Source organism: Protopterus annectens, chromosome 5.part0, assembly GCF_019279795.1.
Source record: "Protopterus annectens isolate FY-2018-M chromosome 5.part0, PAN1.0, whole genome shotgun sequence".
Taxonomy (NCBI): domain Eukaryota; kingdom Metazoa; phylum Chordata; order Ceratodontiformes; family Protopteridae; genus Protopterus; species Protopterus annectens.
Window position 1 is genome coordinate 1,184,046,653 of NC_056735.1, and position 20,711 is coordinate 1,184,067,363.

A 20,711-nucleotide genomic window follows, 5' to 3' on the forward strand; every position below is an offset into this window, starting at 1 on the left:
ATCATCTAGCAGGATACACATGTAATGGCCACACAGCAAATGCAGGAAAAGCAGGAGACATATTGAGGCACTAATGAAAAACACCCAACAGAAGAAAAAATGTACACATGAAGTGAAAACAGTAGGTGACAAAGGCCTGCAAAAGATCTCACTACTTACATTACTTTGCATCCCCTTAATTATACACTTCACCACCCACTCGGTCATTTTCAAAAGAGAGGCACACAACCTCTGCAGGTTAAATGTGATGACAGACCTAAAGATTAAAACATGTAGAAGGAGCTACATAGTTATACTCGCATCCTGAAGTCAACTCCATGGGCTACACATAGACACATTTATTAAAAAAAAAAAAAAAAAAAACACTCCTTCCTGGGATTGTGTGCAGGATGTCTTAAAGCAATCAATACACTATCTCCTTCCACTACAGTTTCACTGCAAGCTTTCTATTTGTCCATAAAAAGAAGTTACGTTCTTACCATAACGTTCCATCTATGTTGTCAATCTTCATTCATTCATTCATAACAGATTGGTTTCGGTTCCATCCTCGGCCGATATAATAAGCTCGTGCCAGCAAGAAACTCTCGAGCTAAAGTTACCCATAGCGCCCCTCTCCTCATCTCTTCAGATCGAGTTTGCCCGTAAGAATAAGAAAGCAGAGGCTTTGAACAAATGCCCTATCATGCAACCCGGACCAAATCTGAACTTCCAGGAGTCTTATGGAGGGGGTATACGAGGGTGGGATGTCATGAATGAATGAAGATCGACAACACACATGGAACGTTATGGTAAGAACATAATTTCTTTATCTGATGTTATCAATCTTCATTCATTACAGATGGGACAGAGTCCCTAGCTATTTTATGTCCTGGGAGGCCCAATGGAAGGATATTCCTGAGCACCACTGAGCCAAAGGATGCTCTCCCCCTGGAGACCATGTCCAATTTGTAATGAGTGATAAAGGTATGTGAGGGTAGACCAAGTAGCTGCTGTGCAAATGTCATCCGTAGAAGCTCTCGAATGAAAGGCTTTCGAAGTGGCAACTGATCTGGTCAAATGCGCCTTGACTTTAACTATTAAACACATTTGATTTTTTTGATAGACAAAGGAGATGCAGTCTCTCAACCATTTTGCCAAAGTGACTTTAGACACTAATTTACCCAACTTTGGCCCCGAAAAAGACAGGAACAATTGGTCTGATTTCTGGAATGACTTAGTCCTAAGTAAAAACGCAATTGTCTATGTACAGCCAACAAATGCAAACAATATTCTCCTTTGTTAGAAAAATCTGGGAAGAAAACTGGCAGGTCAATGGATTGATTAATATTGAAATCTGAGACAACTTGGGGTAGAAAGGAGGGATTAGTTGAAGAGATGTTCGCTCCCTGTGAAAAAAAAATGTAAGGGCGCTTTACACACAGAGCATGTAATTCTGATATTCTGCTGGCTGGAGTGATGGCTACTAGGAATAAAGTCTTCCAAGACAAAACTTTTATATCGCAAGTGGCAGCTGGCTCAAAGGGTTGACGAGTCAAAGTTTGTAGGACTAGCGTCAAATTCGAAGGTTCAATGGGGTCTTTAAAGGGTGGTTTTAAATGCATGACTCCTTTTAAGAAGATTTTTGCAAAGACGGTGAGTTATTAAAGAGAAATCTTCAAAACCATTATGGAAATTTGAGATAGTTGCTAAATGGACTAATATTAGAAGCTGAGGCTCCTGAACGGAGCAAGGTTGATAAGTACTCCAACACTGTATTAATGGGAGCTGAAAAGGGGTCAAGTCCTTTTTCTCGAGACCAAAACACAAATCTGTTCTACTTACTACAATAAATTTTCCTGGTGGACTGTTTATGGGAAGCCAGGAGTATTTTTTGTACAGGGGAAGATGGATCATTTTGCCTACCAATTACAGGAGTGGAAGTACCAAGCTGTCAGCTTGAGACTTGATAGGTTTGGATGGACTAACCCCTGTGGATGTGACAGTAATCCTTTAGTCAGGTTCACAGTCCATGGGAGGTGAACTAGGTGAGGCCATAGGAAGGGAAACCAGACTTGATGGGGCCAATAGGGTGCAATGAGGATTACTTTGCTACTCAACCGATGTGCTTTCTTTAAAAATTGTGGAATCAGAGGAAAGGGAGGTACGGCATAAAGCAGTCCTGGGGCCTAATTGTGTACAAGAGCATCCCTCGGGGACTCCCCCTTGAGGGGGGAGTAAGGCAAAGTAGTTGGTGCATTTGTGGTTGATGGGAGATGCAAACAGATCACAGCAAGGCTGACCCCAGCGATGAAAATTTTCCATCACTACCTTGGGATTGAGAGACCACTCATGAGGGAGGAGAATGCATCCACTCAGTTTGTCCACTATCACATTGGAATTCCCAGGAATATGCGTTGCTACCAGTGGTTGGAAGCTATTGCCCACTGCCATACTCTCGTGGCTTCCTGACATAACGGGTAGAATATGGTTCCCGCCTGTTTGTTGCTATACCAGACGACTGACATACTGTCTAAATGGATAGCAATCGTCCCTGACGGGAGGGCAGATTGGAATGCTTGCAACGCCAGAAACACCACCCTCAGTTCTAGGATGCTGATATGCAAACTGACCTCTAAGGGGGACCAAGTGCCTTGGACTGCCTTTCCCTGAAAATGCCTCCCCACCCCATCAGGGATGCGTCCGTGGTCGCTACGGCCTTTGGCTGAAGGGGTGAGAAGGGATGAATACATAACTCCTTTTCTGACTTTATCCACCAATTCAGATCCTGCTTGCAATGGTTTACTATACGGATTGGGTGGGACATAGGATGTGTTAATAGGGACCACTGAGATGCTAGGAGCCATTGAAGTAGCCTCATATGGAGTCTGGCTAGGGGACTTTTTTTTTTAGTGGTGTGCAAAGTATTTAAACACTATATTTCTTCTTTGATGATTACTATAAGCTCTGAAGAAGTTTGATATAACAATAAAGGAACAAAAGCACTTAGCGACAGTTTCAGCTTGGTGTGTTTTTTTTTTACATTATTTTGTTTTGAGTTGCAGAAGTTTTTGATTTATATCTGAGATTTTCTTCTTTAGTCAGTCGTCGTTCCAGAACTACAGCAATTGTTGCTGCCACTGACCCTAGCAGTTGAAGGATTAAAAGAACTAGGACTATGTCTTGAAAGAGTATCACTCGGAGATGAGATCTCAGTCTTTGTAGTCTGTGATGAGGAAGAACGACAAGAAAGGACCTCATGTTGAATGTTGCTCCTATGAACTCTAGGCTTTGAGTATGTACTAGTTTCGACTTCTCTGTTTATTGAGATACCCAACAGCCGTGCCAGCTGTAGGGTGTAGTACAAGCCGAGTAGTAGTAGATGCTTGGTGGGGGCGGTAAGGAGCCAATCATCTAAATATGGAAACACCTGGAATCCTTGCAGTCTTGAGCTGTTACTACTGCCATACATTTGGTGAACACTCTGGAGGGCTGTGACAAGACCAAAGGGCAGTCCTCAAAATTGATAATGACTGTCTCCCAGCCAGAAGCGGAGATACCTTCTGGAATGTTTTGTCCATTTTGTCCATTTTTATATGGTAATACACATCCTGCAGATCTATTGAATACATCCATTCATCTTTTTCCAGAAACGGGAGGATAGACTGAACCATGACCATCCGGAATTTGGTCTGTTTGACGAACTTATTTAGGATGTGGAGGTCTAAAATTGGCCTCCAGTCCCATGTCTTTTTTGGCACTAAAAAGAACCTCGAGTAAAATCTGGATTATATTTGGTCTGGTGGGACTGTCTGGAAGATTCTTTTTTCGAGCAGCTTTTGAATTTCTTGCACTGCTGTGTAACTCTGATGGGGTGGAACATTGTGGATTCACCTTTGCAGCGTCGGGTAAAGATTGAAGGGAATGTGGCAATCTCTGGTAATTATCGTCTGCACCCAGGAATCTGATGCTACAGAATGCCAGGCTAAGTTGTGCAGAGAGAATCGTCCCCCAACTGCTTCCAGAGGCAAGCAATCTGGCAACTCTTTAGGAACGCTGGTAGGGCTGCCCGGTGAAGGAATCTCTGGAGCCCTGGTTACGTGGGCCCCCTCTGCCATGGGGGGGGGGGTCTATCTTCCTGATGAATTCCTCCCTCTGCCCTGGGGGAAAAACTCACCATGTGTCACAAAAAGGCCCTTGGGATTTTCTGAACCACATCTTTCCACTTATGATTTCTGGTGAAGGATTGTTGGGGAGTGGAAAAACACATGCCCACAGTAGACAGGGTCTTGCCACCCTTCTCACATCTGGCTAACATGTCTTTAACTTTTGGACCAAACAGAGGGGAAGTGTCAATGGCAGCGATGACTAAGGAAGACTTGAAGGGGTCTGCAAAGTCGCACAAGCGCATCCAGGCATGACGTCTCATGACAACGCTGGCACCTGCTGCTCTGGCCGCCTCTTCGGTTGTATGTGCAAGCAACCACATGGATGAATTAGATACTGACACCAGGATAGTATAATAAAGGATTTTCGACTGGAAACAGACTGCCTGCCTTGCTTGGATTACTTTCGAATACTTAGTAATGCTGTACAATTATAAATTTTCTATTATTTTTTGTTTTGTTTTTGACTTAAGACGAGTTTTAGTTCGCTACTTCTACTACTACTGTCTGATCTGATTAATATACAGTGATTAACTAGAAATATATGGACTGAAAATCTTCCACACAGAGAAGTTTCTTACACTGTTTTGATCTCATAAAATCTATGACATCCTCAGCTAACCTTACAAAATACTGCAGTAGGCATGAGAAGACAAACACTCAAAAGGTCTAGACTAGGGAAAGCTGGAAGCAGACCTTTTAAGGTTTGGCCTTAGGTGTGCTGTTGGTTATCAGACACTCTGGCTGAAAGTGAGTGGCCACAGCCTGCAGCCAGTCTGCTGTGGAATTGGAGATGGAAGCCAGAGTCTGCATAGTAATCCCAGATCCATCAGACACCTTAAGTCCTTCAGACTGTGTGGATATCAAGGAGGTCATAGTGTGGTAGATTCTAGTGTTCTGTGACAGGCGTCGGCTGCACACTTTGTCGAAGGGGACTGTGAACGTGTCCCCCCTCCTTTGATAATCATGAGTACTGGTGAACTATCTAACACTGACAGGCTGCCTTCTGATACCCAGAATGCCTTCAGATAACTTCTCTTATTTAGGAAACTCTTGACTCAGCATGACTGGCAGATGTCATAGCACGTGTGGGCGACCAACACACTTTTTTCTTCCTCTAAGAACTTTTCAAGTGATCCTGCTCTATGCTTAAAGGTTCACAAATTAAAACAAGCACAATGTTGACAGTTGCGCATGCCGTGCTGCAGGCCTAGGCAAAACAGTGTGTCAAAGTCCCAATGAGGGACTTATTTCCCATACTCTAAACAACAATTTGTCTTAGCCACTGATATTTATCAGTAACACTAAAAATAATGAAGTAAAAAACAAGCTCCCCAAATGGAGTACTTAGCTTTAGGAGTTCCGTTTCGGGCTTTGGACATAAAGATGTACACTAAAAAGGCTGCATCGGGTACCAAAAAGAAAGAACGAACAAACTGAGAAATGGGAGCTGGTTGACAACCCCTATACCCTGATGTGCTGCTGTCAGAAGTGAGGGAGTCTACCAAGCCTGGAAAAGGAGACAGAATCTCTAGGACTTGGGCTGGCCTACGGCTTCCACAGCAGGAAATCCCAAATGAGTTATTACTGCAACAGTGAAACACAATTAACATAGTACAGTTGTATAAGTAAACTTATTATAACTGTACATGTTCTAACAGATCACTGTTGCAGTAGCCTAAGCTATTTGGGTTATATCCTGTTTAGGATATGACCAATGACCAGCTTTCTATACTTCAGGACACCTTCCATATGACCTGCCAGGGGCTTGAGCACAGCATCAGTACAGAAAGCAGACTCCCAACATAATGTAGTTATTTTCCCCACAGTTATCAGTGTATTCTTGCCTAGTCAGATGCACTAAATGAATGCATGCATGCAAAAGATTAAGACAAACAGAGACAAAGAAAAAAAAAACAAAAAAAAACAAATCCAGGTGGGAGCTGGTGAGGCACAGCATGATGTGCAGAGGGGGAAGGGTACTGGGCAACAGAGGGCCCCATGGAGCTCCTTGCCTAGGGTGCCAGTTCACCCAAGGCCAGGCCTGACTGGACAGAATAAAGCCACAATTCTTATCAGGCAACTTCTGAAGCCTCTGTATAATCTGACTGCGTAAGTTTAACTGTGTAAGACTCCAGTCAAAAAAAAATGTTCATCATACACAAAAACACAAGTACACATTTACTCTTTAGTTACATATCAGACTTCTAGGAATAATATGCTTACCAAATTGTATGGGTTTTCGTCCAGATTCCAGCTCTTCCTAAAGGGTTGCTTTCATCATCTGTTGACTCTCTTTCTTCTTCAGCTTGTAAACTGTACTGCCTTACAGCTTGATACACAGTCATGTTGTAAGGAAGCAAATGATCGCCAATATAAAACTGTAGCCTATGTCTCACATTTCCTGAATTTAAAAACTGAGCAGCCTAGTCAGTAAGAAAGACAAATTAATATCCATGCAGGTACACTAAAATGTAATTATTTAAAAAGAAGAGAACAACAAACATACTAAAGACTCATCAATCTCATCATCTGACCCATCATCATCGCTATCTTCATCATCTTCCCTTACTCTGCCATATCCTAAATAAACAAAACAAATCTGTTAGAACTGTAAAATTGCACAGACAAGTTGAAAAAAAGTATTCAGCTCATCATCCACATCTAATGCACTGCCTTGGTAACATTTTTTTCTCTTTTATTTAAATGTTGCATTCACTTTAGTAATCAAAAATATCTTCAAATCCAGCTCCATGGCACAGGATTTGCAAATGTAACCCAGATGGCCAGAACTCAATTAGCAGTCCCAGCACTGGAGATAACAGATAGAAAAGGGAAGGAGTGGAGCAGCCTGATCACCTTTCCCTGGAAAAGATGGGGTTTGCACAAACTTAGGGACACAATGCAGACTGTTAACTCCCTGCTGAAAAATAAGCAGCCCAGCACTCCTGCATCGCGGGGGGGGGGGGGGTCATAGCCACTCGAAGGGAAGTTCCCTTGCGGAAATGAGTTGACAATTTCAGCTGCGAGTCCACTGCACACCCCTTCCTACACCTTGCCAGCTGCTTTAGTTTAGAGGCGGGGGAACTAAAAGTAGAAAACCTCAAACAACAGAAATGGCAATCTGAATGATGGATCCTCCTGTTCAACCACTGCCCAGGTGACAGGGAACAAATAGGCCAAACTGGCTGTGAAGGGGGTTGATGATCGACAGCGGTGACAAAGTGCAATTAAAAAATGTATACATGTTCTTCAAATGTTAACATTTCAAACTGAAAAAGTGCTACTGCAATGCATCTCACAAACCACATAATGCTTAACAAATGAACAAACACATTCTATTACGTGCAATTGGCAAAGCAAAAATTATTTGGATAGGGTATTTGCATGTAAACAACGATCGCAGTTTGGATAACGTTGTTCTACCTGTCTAGTTGTAGTCTTAGGAAATCTCCAAAGTAAGCTACATTAAAACTATACAAAATCTGTAAACATTTGCAACTACTCCTCTTAACATGTAATTGTTTTGCCAGGACAAAAGACTGAAACTTGAACTGACAAAGAAACGCACATGACCTAGAACAGCAGCAATAAATAATTATGTTTCTGTGGGCTGCTACTATTTTAGAGGAGGAAAGGTTATGGTACAACTTTTTAAAACTTTATGTAAACCAGGTACACGTATGGCATTATTATCAGGCAATTAAGCCACAAAAGCCAATTCATACCAATTCAGGCAGAAGATGGCACAGTAAGTGCAATACTTGTTTACTTTATGGCAATGCAGTTCAGGAAGGTATTGACAGCTTCCAACAGAAAAAAGAATAGCTGTGTAAAATCTTACCATAACTATAGATGTCCCTCTCTTCTATATGCTTCAGTATTCATAACATGAGGGAAGTCTGCCTCCGGTGGACTCGTACATCCAGCCAGTATACAAAAGTCTATCGCTACTGTGAGGTATGTGCGACATCGCAGTGACATCGGGTATAAAACAGATGTTAGCACGTACCAGACCTCAGAACTGAATGCCACTAATAGCACCAGCCTGATCTAAGGTGAGGAAAACATGCCACCAGAAGACAGGCAAGAATTAGCTGGAAGGCAGAGGGGAAAATAATACTGCAGAATACAGAAGTGGAGGACATCTATGCATCTATGGTTATGGTAAGATTTTTCACACCTATTATACGTCCTTCTATTCATATGCTGCAGCATTCATAACACAAGGGAGAGTACCAAAGCTCATGCAGAAGAAGAATTGGGTGCAGGAGCAGAAATCTTCTCCACAAATCCACGCACAATAGCCCTGGCAAAACCAGCTCTGGACCTGGAAATGCCATCAAGTTTATAATGTTTCATGAATGTGCCCTAATAACTCAGGGTAGATTCTCTCCATGAGCCACATAACAGAAGGAAATAGTTTTGTAAATCCAAGTGGAAATAGTCTGCTTGGAAACAGGCTGGCCCAAGGCCCTTGAGTGATGGGAAACAAACAGGCCGTCAGATTTCCGAACTGGTTTGGTTTTATCAAAATAATATCTGAGCTGCCTGTACACATTTAAGGTGTGTAGGACTCTCTCGCTAGAGGACTGAGGAGAAAGGAGAAGGATGGAAGACAGATGGACTGATTGAAAGATAACTCATTAACCACCTTGGGCATAAAGGAGGGGTTAGTGCGTAGGGAAATCCTGTCTCTGTGGAAAACTGTGATGGGGAAGAGGACATGAGAGTCTGTAACTCAGACACCCTTCTGGTGGAAGCAATGGCCATGAGGAGGACTGTTTTGCAAGTGCAGTGTTGCAGGGAAGCAGAACTTGCTGGCTCAAAATGGGCCAGGGTACGTTTTTCTAAGACAAAGTTGAAATCCCAAAAAGGGGGGACAGGTTTTTTTGGTGGTCTGATGTGAAGGATTGTCTTTTAAGAAGAGTTAACTTCCAACATGGAAGCTAAAGGGGAAGAAATAGGCAGACATGCAGAGATAGCAGAAAGATAAGCTTTTATTGAGGAGTAAGACAGCCCATTCTTCAGTAAATCACACAGGTAGAACAGGACTACTGGAACATCCACTAACAGTGGTTATAAATCCTTTTCAAGACACCAGATGGAAAACCTTTTCCATTTGGAAACCGAGGATTTCCAAGTTGTAGGTTTTCTGGCCTCCTGCAGAACTTGTAGCATGTCCTCAGAAAAAAGGTGTCTGAAAGGAATCAAAACCCCATCATGCAGAGTCAGTTATAGGGTTGAAATCTGTGGATGAAAGCACAGTTGTGTACACTTACCATAAATGCAGATGTTCGAGTGTATTCACTGTTGCAGTCTGCAGGTAGCCCTCAGTCAGCCCGAATACCAGAGTCTTGGGATTTCTGCGTCGGATGCTGTCACCTCTTCCATGACCTCAGGTCGTCAGGGGTATAAAACATGCAGCCGACGCCATTACATCAGTTTTTCTTGCCCCAGATGTCAGGAGCCTCCAAAATAGGAAGCAATCACATGGTGTGGAACACCTCCAATAGAAAGTAAATACCATTGCCATAAGATATGGCCAAAAAAAAGGGTAAGTAGAAAGTATAGAAAAGACAGGGGGGGCTGGAGGGAGGGTAACCAGGACTGCAACAGTGAATACACTCGAACATCTACATTTATGGTAAGTGTACACAACTGTACTATGTTCTTCGTGTTTCACTGTTGCAGTCATCACACTTGGGTTGATTCCCAAAGCTGAGGAAGGGTGGAGGCAGTCGAGAAGTATTAGGGCTGGCTAACAGGCCTTGTAAGACTGCTGTGGCAAATCCAGTTCTGGATTTAGAAAAGATAGGTAAGTGGTAATGCTTGGTAAAGGTGTGTACAGAAATTCAGGTTGCAGCTTCCAGGATGTCCATGGTAGGGACTCCCCTGAGAAATGCGGTAGAGGTTGAGGTAGCCCTAGTGGAATGAGGTCTGATCCCCTGTGGGGTAGGTTTTCCATAGTGTTTGTAGCAGAAATGGATGCAGTGTGCTATCCATTTAGAAATGGTTTGCTTTGAAATGGCCTTGCCCTCTGCCCCTACAGCAAAGCTGACTAGCAGCTGGTCAGATTTTCTGAAAGGTTTAGTCCTGTCAAGGTAGAACCTGAGCTGTCTGCGCATGAGTGCAGGATCCTTTCCCCTTTATTCTGAGGATTAGTAAAAAAGGTTGGTAAATGGATGGATTGGTTTAAAGCCAAACTGGATACCACCTTGGGCATAAATGATGGGTTAGTCCTGAGGGAAACCCTGTCCGCATGGAAGATAATAAGAAGTTATGTACCTACCATAACGTTCCATGTTAGTTGTCTTCTTCTCGCCTTCTTTCTTGCTGGTTGGGTTTGGAGCCAATCCTCGGCTCCGACTCGGCCATCTTCAAAAGCTCGAGAGCTGCTCACTGGCTCGAGGCCCCCTCCTATATCCCATGATGCCTGGCGCTAGATACCCAGATCTCATTTGGTAACCTAACTACAGACATAATAATAATAATCATGATAATACAGTAACTGTAGCAGGATACAGGAAACTACTGGAGAGACTGACAGTCAGAAGTAACAGCCAGAGAAGACTCAGCCAGTGATAAAGAAGCCTAAGGAACTCTTCTCGGTCTACTAGGATAGGGAGATGGAGGGTGGGACGCAAGAAAGAAGGCGAGTAGAAGACAACTAATATGGAACGTTATGGTAGGTACATAACTTCTTAATCTTAAGTTGTCTATCTCGCCTTCATTCTTGCTGGTTGGGACAGCGTCCCTAGCACCTCAATCCTGGGTGGCTCATCGGAACAGACTCTTCAGAACAGTGGAACCAAAAACAGCTCTGCTTCTGGAAGCCACATCCAGCTTATAATGTGAAATGAAGGTATGTGGATTAGCCCAGGTAGCTGCCGCACAAATAGTTTCAATTGGCAATCTAGCCTGAAAAGCCACAGAAGTAGCTAAAGCTCTGGTGGAGTTACCTTTGGGTTTAGCAGGAAGTTCTTTATTCCTCAACTGATATATAAAGGTAATAGTAGAAGACAACCACCTAGATAAGGTGACTTTTGACACTGGTATGCCTTGTTTTCCTTCAGCGCAAGACAGGAACAACTGGTCTGATTTTCTGAACTGCTTGGTCCTATGCAAGTAAAAGCGTAATTGTCTATGGATGTCCAACTGATGTAATTTGTATTCTGCCTTGTTGGAATAATTCGGAAAGAACACGGGCAGTTCAATGTACTGATTCAAACTACAATCAGAAGTAACCTTTTGGAGAAAGGAAGGATTAGTCCGAAGAGAAACTCTATCATTGTGAAAAACTAGGTAAGGAGGACGAACACAAAGAGCCTGAAGTTGAGAAACTCTTCTGGCCGACGTAACTGCAACCAAAAAAAGGGTTTTCCAAGAAAGAAACTTCAAGGAACAAGAAGCTGCCGGTTCAAAGGGGGGCAGTATCAGGGAAGCTAAAATCAAATTCAGATCCCACTGAGGCGGGGGATCTCTTACTGGGGGCCTGAGTAGAGTGGTTCCCTTCAGAAAGGCTTTACAAATCTTATGGGACATGATGCTTGAATCAGATAGGCCTGTATGAAAGTTTGAAATTGCAGCTAGCTGAACTCTAATCATGGCAGAAGAGGATCCAGTTCGAAAAAGTTCTGCTAGAAAATCTAAAATATGGTGCACAGGGGCTGAAAAGGGATCTATATTCCTGTTCTCTGCCCATAAGGAAAAACGTTTCCACTTACTAGCATAAGTCTTTTTTAGTGGTTGACTTATGCGAGGATAAGATGATTTCACGCACCAAATGGGAAATGTGGGGAAGCCTGGCTAAGGTCGGAAGTGGAGAAACCAAGCAGTGAGCTGGAGGGATTGAAGAGATTGGTGCAGCCCGCCCGATTGATGGATCAGATCATCTGGAATTGGGTCCAGGGCTGCTCTAGAAGGTGATGATGCAGGAAGGGGAACCAAATTTGTCGAGGCCAGTAAGGGGCAATGAAGATCATCTTGCATCCCAGTGTGGTAGCTTTCTGAATTAGTTTGGGAATCAGGGGGAATGGAGGGAATGCATAAAGTCGTCCCTGGGGCCAATAGTGAACTAGAGCGTCTCTGGGGAGGTGTCCGGGAAGAGGTAGGAAAGAGAAAACATTGTCGCACTTGCTGTTGAAGGGGGTGGCAAAAAGGTCGCAGCAAGGCTGACCCCATTTGCAGAAGATTCTGTCCGCCACAGTCTGATTGAGAGACCACTCGTGAGGCATGAGAATTGCTCTGCTCAGCCTGTCTGCTATAACGTTGGACTTCCCAGGGATGTGCGCCGCTATCAGAAACCGTTGGGAAGAGATCGCCCACTGCCAAAGTCTGAGTGCTTCTCGACATAAGGGGTATGACTTGGTTCCGCCCTGCTTGTTGATGTACCATACTACTGACATATTGTCTGTTTGAATTGCAATGGTCCCGGTGGGAAGAGAGTTCTGAAGAGCTTGCAACGCTAAAAGCACAGCTCTCATCTCCAAGACTTTGATATGCAGATGGTACTTGTGAGGCTGCCAGGTGCCTTGGACTGTTCTGCCCTGATAATGCCCCCCCACCCGATCAGGGAGGCATCTGTGGTCACCATAGCTACTGGGGGAGGAAGAACGAATGGTCTGCCCTGGTGTAATGATGGGGAAACCATCCACCAAACAAATTGGTTTTTGCAGGACTGTGTGATCATTATCCTGTGAGACATTGGGAGTTGCTGGAAAGACCATTGTGTGAACAGCATCCACTGAAGAATCCTCATACGAAAGCGTGCAAGGGGGACTAGTATTACAGCCGCTGTCATGAGACCCAAAGTTTTTAGGACAAATCGGGCCTGAATCTTTTTGCATCCTAATAAGACCTGCACATGTCATCGAATGGCTAACACTCTGTCTACTGGTAGAGTCGCTGACATGTCCTGTCCTTTGTGTTTAAGTTTGCGCCTATAAAGGTGATAGATTGACAAGGCGACAATGCAGACTTTTCGAAATTTATTGTGATGCCTAGAGTGGAGCAAGTTTGGATGGTGTAGTCTCTGGCTAGCAGCAGGTGATGCCTGGTGGTTGCAGTAAGGAGCCAGTCGTCTAGATATGGAAACGCCTGGAATCCTTGCCATCTCAAGTGAGAGGTGACTACTGCCAAACATTTGGTGAACACCCTGGGGGCTGTGGTGAGACCAAAGGGCAGCGCTCTGAACTGATAATGACTGGCTCCAAGCCGGAAGCGGAGGAATCTTCTGGAGCGTCTGTGCATTTTGATATGGTAGTACGCATCCTTAAGATCAATGGAGCACATCCAATTGTCCTGACCCAGAAAGGGTAAAATGGACTGTAGCGTGACCATCCAGAACTTTGTTCTTTGAACAGACCTGTTTAGTCTGCTGAGATCCAGAATGGGTCTCCAATCCCCTGTCTTTTTTGGTACCAAAAAGAACCTTGAGTAAATTCCGGATCCTTGTTGGTCTGCTGGGACTGACTGAATGGCTCTTTTTCTTAGCAGTTTTGAAATTTCTTGAACTGCTTGATCCCTTAGATTGGGTGGAACATCTGGAAGGGATTTGTTGGGAATGTAGGGAGTGCGAAAGAAGGGGATTTTGTAGCCTTCGGATATGATAGAAAGTACCCATTTGTCTTTTGTTATACTTTGCCAGGCCTCTGGGTACAGCAATAATCTTCCCCCGACTGCCTCCGAAGGTGGACAGCCGGGCAGCACTTCAGGGATGCTGGAAGGGCTTGTCAGAGAAGGATTCTCTTTGGCCCTGATTTTGCGGACCCCCCCCTGCCCCTAGGGCGGCGTCTATTGTTGTTCCCTCCTCTGCCCCTGGACGGGAACTCTCCACATGTGTCAGGCACGGCTCCCTGGGATTTCCGGAACCACATCTTCCCACTCTTCTGACCCTTGGGATATGGTCTTGAAAGACTGGAAAAACGGACTCCAATGGCAGAGAGAGAGTCTTGCCTTCCTGCTCACACCTGGTAAGGGTATCCTTCACCTGTGGTTTCAAACAGAGCAGAACCATCAAAGGAGGTGTTGGTGAAAGACGCCTTAAAGGGTTCCACAAAGTTGCATAGCTGCATCCAAGCGTGTCTCCTCAAAGTCACACCTGTGCCTGCAGCCCTACTAGCTCCATCGGCTGCATAAGAGATGAGCCGCAAGGAGGAGTTTACTACAGAATTTAGAGTTGCCAGCTGGGAGGTAATCTTAGCCTGAGCCCCCGCAGCTGATGGATCTTGAAGGGTATCTCCTAACTCTTTAATGAGATCCCTTTGAAGGAGGGTAAAATGGCACAAATAGTTCAGAGACCTCATGGAAAAGGTCGCTGAGGAAAACATCCGCTTCCCATATCTGTCCATCGTCCTAGATTCCTTAATTAGGGGGATGGACAGACGAAGAAGTTTCAGCCAACTCCTTTTTAGTGGCCGCTGCTACCACCATGGCATCAACGGGAACACCCTTGGTCAGAAATTGCTTGTACTGAGGGGCGGTGATGAATTTTGTGGTCCTACGGGGAGCTGGTTCCATTGTGTCTGGAGCTGACCACGCCTTTCGAGCCACCACCGACATCAGTGGATCGAAAGGCGGAGACACCCAGGAGTTGGAAGGTCGGGAACCAAACGCATCCAGGAATACCGACTCATCCTCAGAAGGGTTAAGGGTAGTCCAGTTCCCCCTCTGCCTAAGGATTTCAAGGATGTCTGAGAAGGAGACATCCTCAGAGGGGGATCTCGGGGACCCTTCAGACTCCTCCAAATCGGTATCTGAAGAGACAGACTCAGGGGAGTCAACATGCTTCCTCTTGCGTTTTCTCTTTCGAGGGGGCTCCTCTGAATGAACAGGGGAGGCCTCGGAAAAGGAAGATACACCCAATGGGGTGCCCTGGAGCGCTTGTTCTCCACACTTGGGGTCTAGAGGAGGGGCAGAGGCAGGAGCAGGCACCATGGGGGGAGAAGCTGATGAGGCTGACCGTGAGGCTGACTCAGATGCCAGCACACTCCTCATGACCTCGAAGGCACCCCTTCCCAATGCCATAGAAGGCTCTGACTCCGAAGAGACCGGAATCCCTTCTGGCACCGACAGGGACGGCTCCGAAGCCGATGAAGGAGCCAAACTCACCTGCGCCGAAGCTCCGAGAGGGAGAACGAGGTCGGACAAGGGTTTGATGCCACTTGCCCCCTCGGAGCAGACGAGGGAGTCCCGGCGCCCAGATCCCTCCAAGGACGGCACCATGGAAGAGATCGGAGCTGACGACGGCACCGAAAGGGGAGGTATCGTTGCCGACAGACCCACGGGTCCAGCCACAGCATGCTCCGACTCTGAACTCAAGGGATGAGTCGAAGGAGGAACTATTGGAGAAACAGGTACAGCTGAACCCTGGTGAGAGGGGCTGGATAGCGTTTTTGCCAGGGCCTGCGACTTTAAAAGCCTGCTCACCACTCTCTCCAAATCATGGTCAGATAGCCTAGATGACCGAGAAGAGTGGGATCGATGACTCCGCTCAGATTGCAATAAGGGTGACCCTGGAGCTGAGTGCATCGACTCCAATGATGGTGACCTGGAGTGTTTCCGACTCCCTGACTGTTCCGACGGAAGAGTAGGAGCCGACTGATAGATAGGTACTTCGGCTCCAGTCGGAGCCGAAGTTGACATAGAGATAGGTACTTCGGTTCCAGCCTGAACCGAAGTTGAAGCAGAAGCCATACCCGGCGACAGCTCCGAGCTGGGAGCCGACGGCTTCGATGGCCTAGAAGGTTTCACTGCCTGAGTCTTGGCCGGTGATCCTTCAGCTTTAAGCAAATCCCTCAGGATAAGCTTATTCCTACGCTCCTGCAGGTCTCTTGGACTAAAGACGTGACACACTGAGCAAGAGTCCTGCAGGTGTAGGGAGCCCAAGCAGTAGACACAAGAAGTGTGACCATCTGTCACAGACATTTTCTGACAGCATGAGTCACACTTCTTGAATCACGACACTTTTGTGTCTTTAGACATTCCTGTAAAGGAAAATCAAATACAAATAAGTAGAGTGGAGAGTAGGTAACTGAAAAAAAATACACACAATTCACACAAGTTACCCACCCTAACAGCACACACACACACACACACACACATACACACACACACACACACACACACACACACACACACACACACTATAATAATATAAGACCTACAAGCTACCACAATTTACTAAAAAGAAAACTTTTGTCTACCTTAAAAATAAAACAATGATAAGCCTCTAACTAAAACGGCTTACTTTGAAAGGTAAACGGGGGTAGGGAAAGGAAAACCTCTCTAAGGAGAAAACAAGTTTTGAAGGGGGGGATAAACACTAACAAACTGCTATAGAATCTACTCTGAGCTATAACAATAAAAGTATACCTAACAAAGTACAAAAAAGGCTTAAATATAAGAACAAAGTGAAAATTACAACCTGAGCCAGTAAACGCAACCTCGTAGCAGAAGCGGCAAACGAGATCTGGGTATCTAGCGCCAGGCATCATGGGATATAGGAGGGGGCCTCGAGCCAGTAAGCAGCTCTCGAGCTTTTGAAGATGGCCGAGTCAGAGCCGAGAATCGGCTCCGAACCCAACCAGCAAGAATGAAGGCGAGATAGACAACTTAACATTGAAGGGTTCCCACAGCCATAAGTACCTGTAACTCGGGCTCTTTTCTTGCTGATGTGATGGCTAGAAGGAAAGCTGTTTTCCAAGACAGGAATTTTAACTCTGCTGTAACAGCAGGCTCAAAAAGGGGGGGGGGGGCATAACTTTCTCTAGTACAAAGTTAAGGTCCCAGGCAGGAGTGGGAGCTCTCCATGGGGGTCTTAAATTGTAGCTCTTCTCAGGAACTGTTTGATCAGAGGGTGAGAGAAGAGGGGTGGCTCAGTATTGTAATGAGCTGAGATGGCAGAGGCATGAATCTTAACTGATGAGAAGGATAGGCCTTTGTGGATCAGCTCTGCTAGATAATCTAGGATTTGAGGTAAGGTGGGCATGGCTGTGTCCTTTCCTTGAGACTGGCTCCAAGAACAGTATCTTTTCCACTTTTCCGAATAGGATTTCCTAGTACTAGGCCTCCTGGCCTTAAGGATAACATCCAGCACCTGTTTGCTGAGGGCTGCTGGTGATGTATTCAGGGAATAAGCCAGGCTGCCAGGTTCAGGGTTTGCAGCTGAGAATGCAAAATCTGTCCCTCCTGCTAGGACAGCAGAGAGGGGGTCTGATGTAGGTGCCAGGGTGGCACTACTGTCAGACTGCGGAGTGGGTACCAGTGTTGGCGTGGCCAGTTTGGTGCAATAAGGATTGTCCTTGGCCTGTACTGTTTGTTCTTGAGTAGTACTTTTGAAAGGAGAGGCAGAGGGGGAAAGGTACAGATTGAGAGGTTTTCCCAAGTAAAGGATAGGGCATCCACTTTCCATGCTTGGTTGTGGGGAGTACTGGTGCAAACTTTGCTCAGTTGATGGTTTTGGGGGAAGCAAAGAGGTCCACTTCTGGTGTCCCCCACCTGTGTAGTAGAAGTTTGAATGAGTTGGGTTCCACTTTCCACTTGTGTGGGTCCATTAGATTTCTGCTTAAGTCATCTGCCAGTGAATTTTGTTTGCCTGGCAGGAATTCAGCTTGCAGGTGCACTTGCTAGCTCAAGGCTGTGTTCCACAGAGCCATGGCTAACCTGTAGAGTTGGTAGGAATGAGTTTCCCCTGCTTGTTTATGCAAAACATAACTGTGGTGTTGTCTGTCTTTATCAAGAGTTGCCCTGGCAGGATAAGGCATTTGAAGGTTGTCAGTCCATTCTGTACAGATAACATTTTTTTTTGATTGATATGCAGGTGAATTTGTCCTGGGCTCCATTTGCCTACCATGTGAGCCCCCCATGCAGAGTCTGATGCGTCTGTTGTCAGGGTTTGGGCGGCAGGGGGGGGGGTTGAGTGAAAGGGAGTCCCTTGTTGTGGTTGCAAGCCTCTGTCCACCAAATGAACTCTGCCCTTATGCAAGGAATGATAGGAATCACTGTTTCCAGGTCCTGAGAATGTTGACACCAGAGACTTTTTAAGTATCACTGAAGTTTCTTCATATTCAGTCTTGCATACGGAATTAGTAGAATGCACGAGGCCATGAACCCTAGGGCTTGCAGTATTTTTCTTGCAGATAGCTGGGTTTGGGTGGCCAGTAGTTTGAAGTAATTTGTCAAACTAACCTGCTTTTCTGGAGTGAGGAATGCCATCTGGGAAGTTGTGTTCAAGCTTGCTCCCAGGAATACAATCTTTTGGCTGGGTACCAGATGTGATTTCTTTTTGTTGATGGTATACCCCAGAGAAGCTAGGAGTTTCTTTACAAACATCAGGTGCTGAAGTAGAAATTCCTGACTGTCCACCTGAATCAGGCAATTGTCCAAGTATGGGTAAATTTATTTCTCTCCCTGCAATATGCAATGGCTGGAGCCAGGCACTTTGTGAATACCCTGGGTGCAGTAGATAAGCCAAAGAGAAGTGCAGAGAACTGATAGTGCATAGAGCCTGCCCTGAAACGTAGATATTTCCCGCAAGATTCCCTTATGGGGATGTGCAGATGAGCTTCTTTTAAGTCTAGGGTGAGTAGCCAGGAGTCCTGGGATAACATAGGAAGCAGCTGCTGGAGTGTAAGCATTTTGAAATTTGGTACCACCAAGAACATGTTGAGAGTTGACAGATCCAGAATAGGGTGCAAAGAGTTCTCTTTTCTGGGCACCACGAACAGTCTGGAGTAGAAACCCTGTCCCCTTTGCACTGTTGGAACAGGTTGAATAGCCCTGATAATAAGAAGAGAAAGTACTTGCTTTTGGACCTCTGCCCACTGGTTTGGAGGAAGGTCTGACAATCCGCTTGGGGATGGCAGTGAGTGGAAGTAGAATCTGTATCCTTGGGATACAATGTTTAAGACCCATCGGTCCTTGGTAATGTACTCCCAGTTTTTTCCATGCAGGGCAAGTTTTCCTCCTAGGGGTGCAAGTACTTGGGCATGGCTGGGAAGGATGAAGGACAACTCACTGTGAACTTTTTCCATAACGGGGTGGCTTATCACTCCCTGTTTTGAGGAAGGAGCACCTCCATTGTTTAGATCTGTGCATACCCTGAGACCATAGTTGCTGTGGTCTGTTGTCCCTGGGTTTGACTGAGAAGATCTGTGAGGGACTGGAAAGGACCAGTTTTTTGAAGGCCAATGCCTACTGAATCTAGGTGGCTGTATCTGTAAAAAATCTTTAACAGTTTGCATAAATTTAGCTTTTTCCTCCATCTTTTTAAGAACTACTACTGCTTTTGAGCCAAACAAACATTCTTGGTTTAATGGAGGATCTAGTAATTTTGCTTTGACATGGTCTGGCAAAATTTGTTCCTTCAGCCAAGCATGCCTTCTCAGAACAGACCCAGTGACAGTAGCCCTGCAAGATGCTTCTAAGGCATCAAAACTGCACTGCAAAATATGTTTACCAACTTGGTTTGCCGAATGCATTAACTCTTATAAGTCTTTATTTTCTGCACAATCAGGAATCAACATTTTTTGTTTAATTAGTTCCATAATATGCTGCTGGTACTTCAACATGTGAAACTGGCAACTTAAAGCCCTGATGGCAAGAGTTGCAGAGGTATATACCTTCTTACCCCATCTGTCTAAAGTCCTAGAATCCCTGTCCGAAGGGGTAGGGTTTTTGGCTGTAGTAGCCTTAATACATTTAAGTCCCTGGGAAATGGTCTCTGGATCTGCAGTGGGATTTTTGAAGAGAAATTTGTGAGAGTCAGGTACTCTGTAGTACCGGTCAGGCTTTCTAGGAGATGGTGGTAAAGTATCAGGGGTAAGACTGGATTCCATGAAGACATCATCTACAATATCCAGGACAGGGGGTATAGCTAGAGGCCTATGCTGAGGCAAGTCTAAAAATTCCCTGAATCTCTTCTTGGACTGTGGGTAGTCCTGGCATTCCCCTTGCTCTCTTAGGGTATGCAAGGTTTCACCGAAAGAAAAGTCCTCTGGGGGGGAGGCATAGGGAATGGAATCCTCTGCATCTGAGTCCTTATAGGTATGTCCTGGTAATCACAGGGGTCAGAGTCATCGGAGTCATGGTCTGTAGAATCAGAAGGAAAATCAATTCTTTGTCTTTTAGAGGGGGGAAGGCTGGCTTTCCCCAAGTAATAAGGTCTTCAACCATTCTAAGCATTTGTTTCTGTGGCATGGGAGCTTAAGAATGCGCTTTGGTCATCGGTTTCCTACGCATAGTGCGAACTCTGGGCCTGAGAAATTCGTAGTTTTAGTCATTAACGAAGTAGTCGGTTTAATACGAACATCGGAAGGTCTGAATACACCCTCAGAAGCCGGTGCCTGCAAGGCGGCTCCAGACGCATCCAAGGTAGAGACATCCGCAGGTTCCATAGTCGAAGAAGCACCTTGCGGCATACCGGACTCCAAATGGGTCTCAGTAGAGGCCTGCAAATCTGTAGAAGCGGGTAACAGGGGCTGTGAAAGCGCCTCACTGAGTACCAGTGGACTGGCGACTAGCTTAATGAAAGCATCATCGGCAGTTTTAGACCTATGCGGTCTGTCT

At 45.4% G+C, this 20,711-nt stretch overlaps 1 protein-coding gene across 2 annotated transcripts in view; it reads right to left on the reverse strand.

The window, feature by feature from the left end:
• TRIP12 (thyroid hormone receptor interactor 12) overlaps positions 1–20,711 on the reverse strand; it is a 3,849,287-nt gene that overhangs the window by 796,635 nt on the left and 3,031,941 nt on the right. For both annotated transcript variants that reach the window (XM_044071052.1, XM_044071053.1), the window contains 2 exons: positions 6,652–6,725; positions 6,369–6,568 (listed from right to left, as the gene is read on the reverse strand). In XM_044071052.1, coding sequence (XP_043926987.1) covers positions 6,369–6,568; positions 6,652–6,725 — 274 coding nt within the window. The remainder of the gene's footprint in view (positions 1–6,368; positions 6,569–6,651; positions 6,726–20,711) is intronic.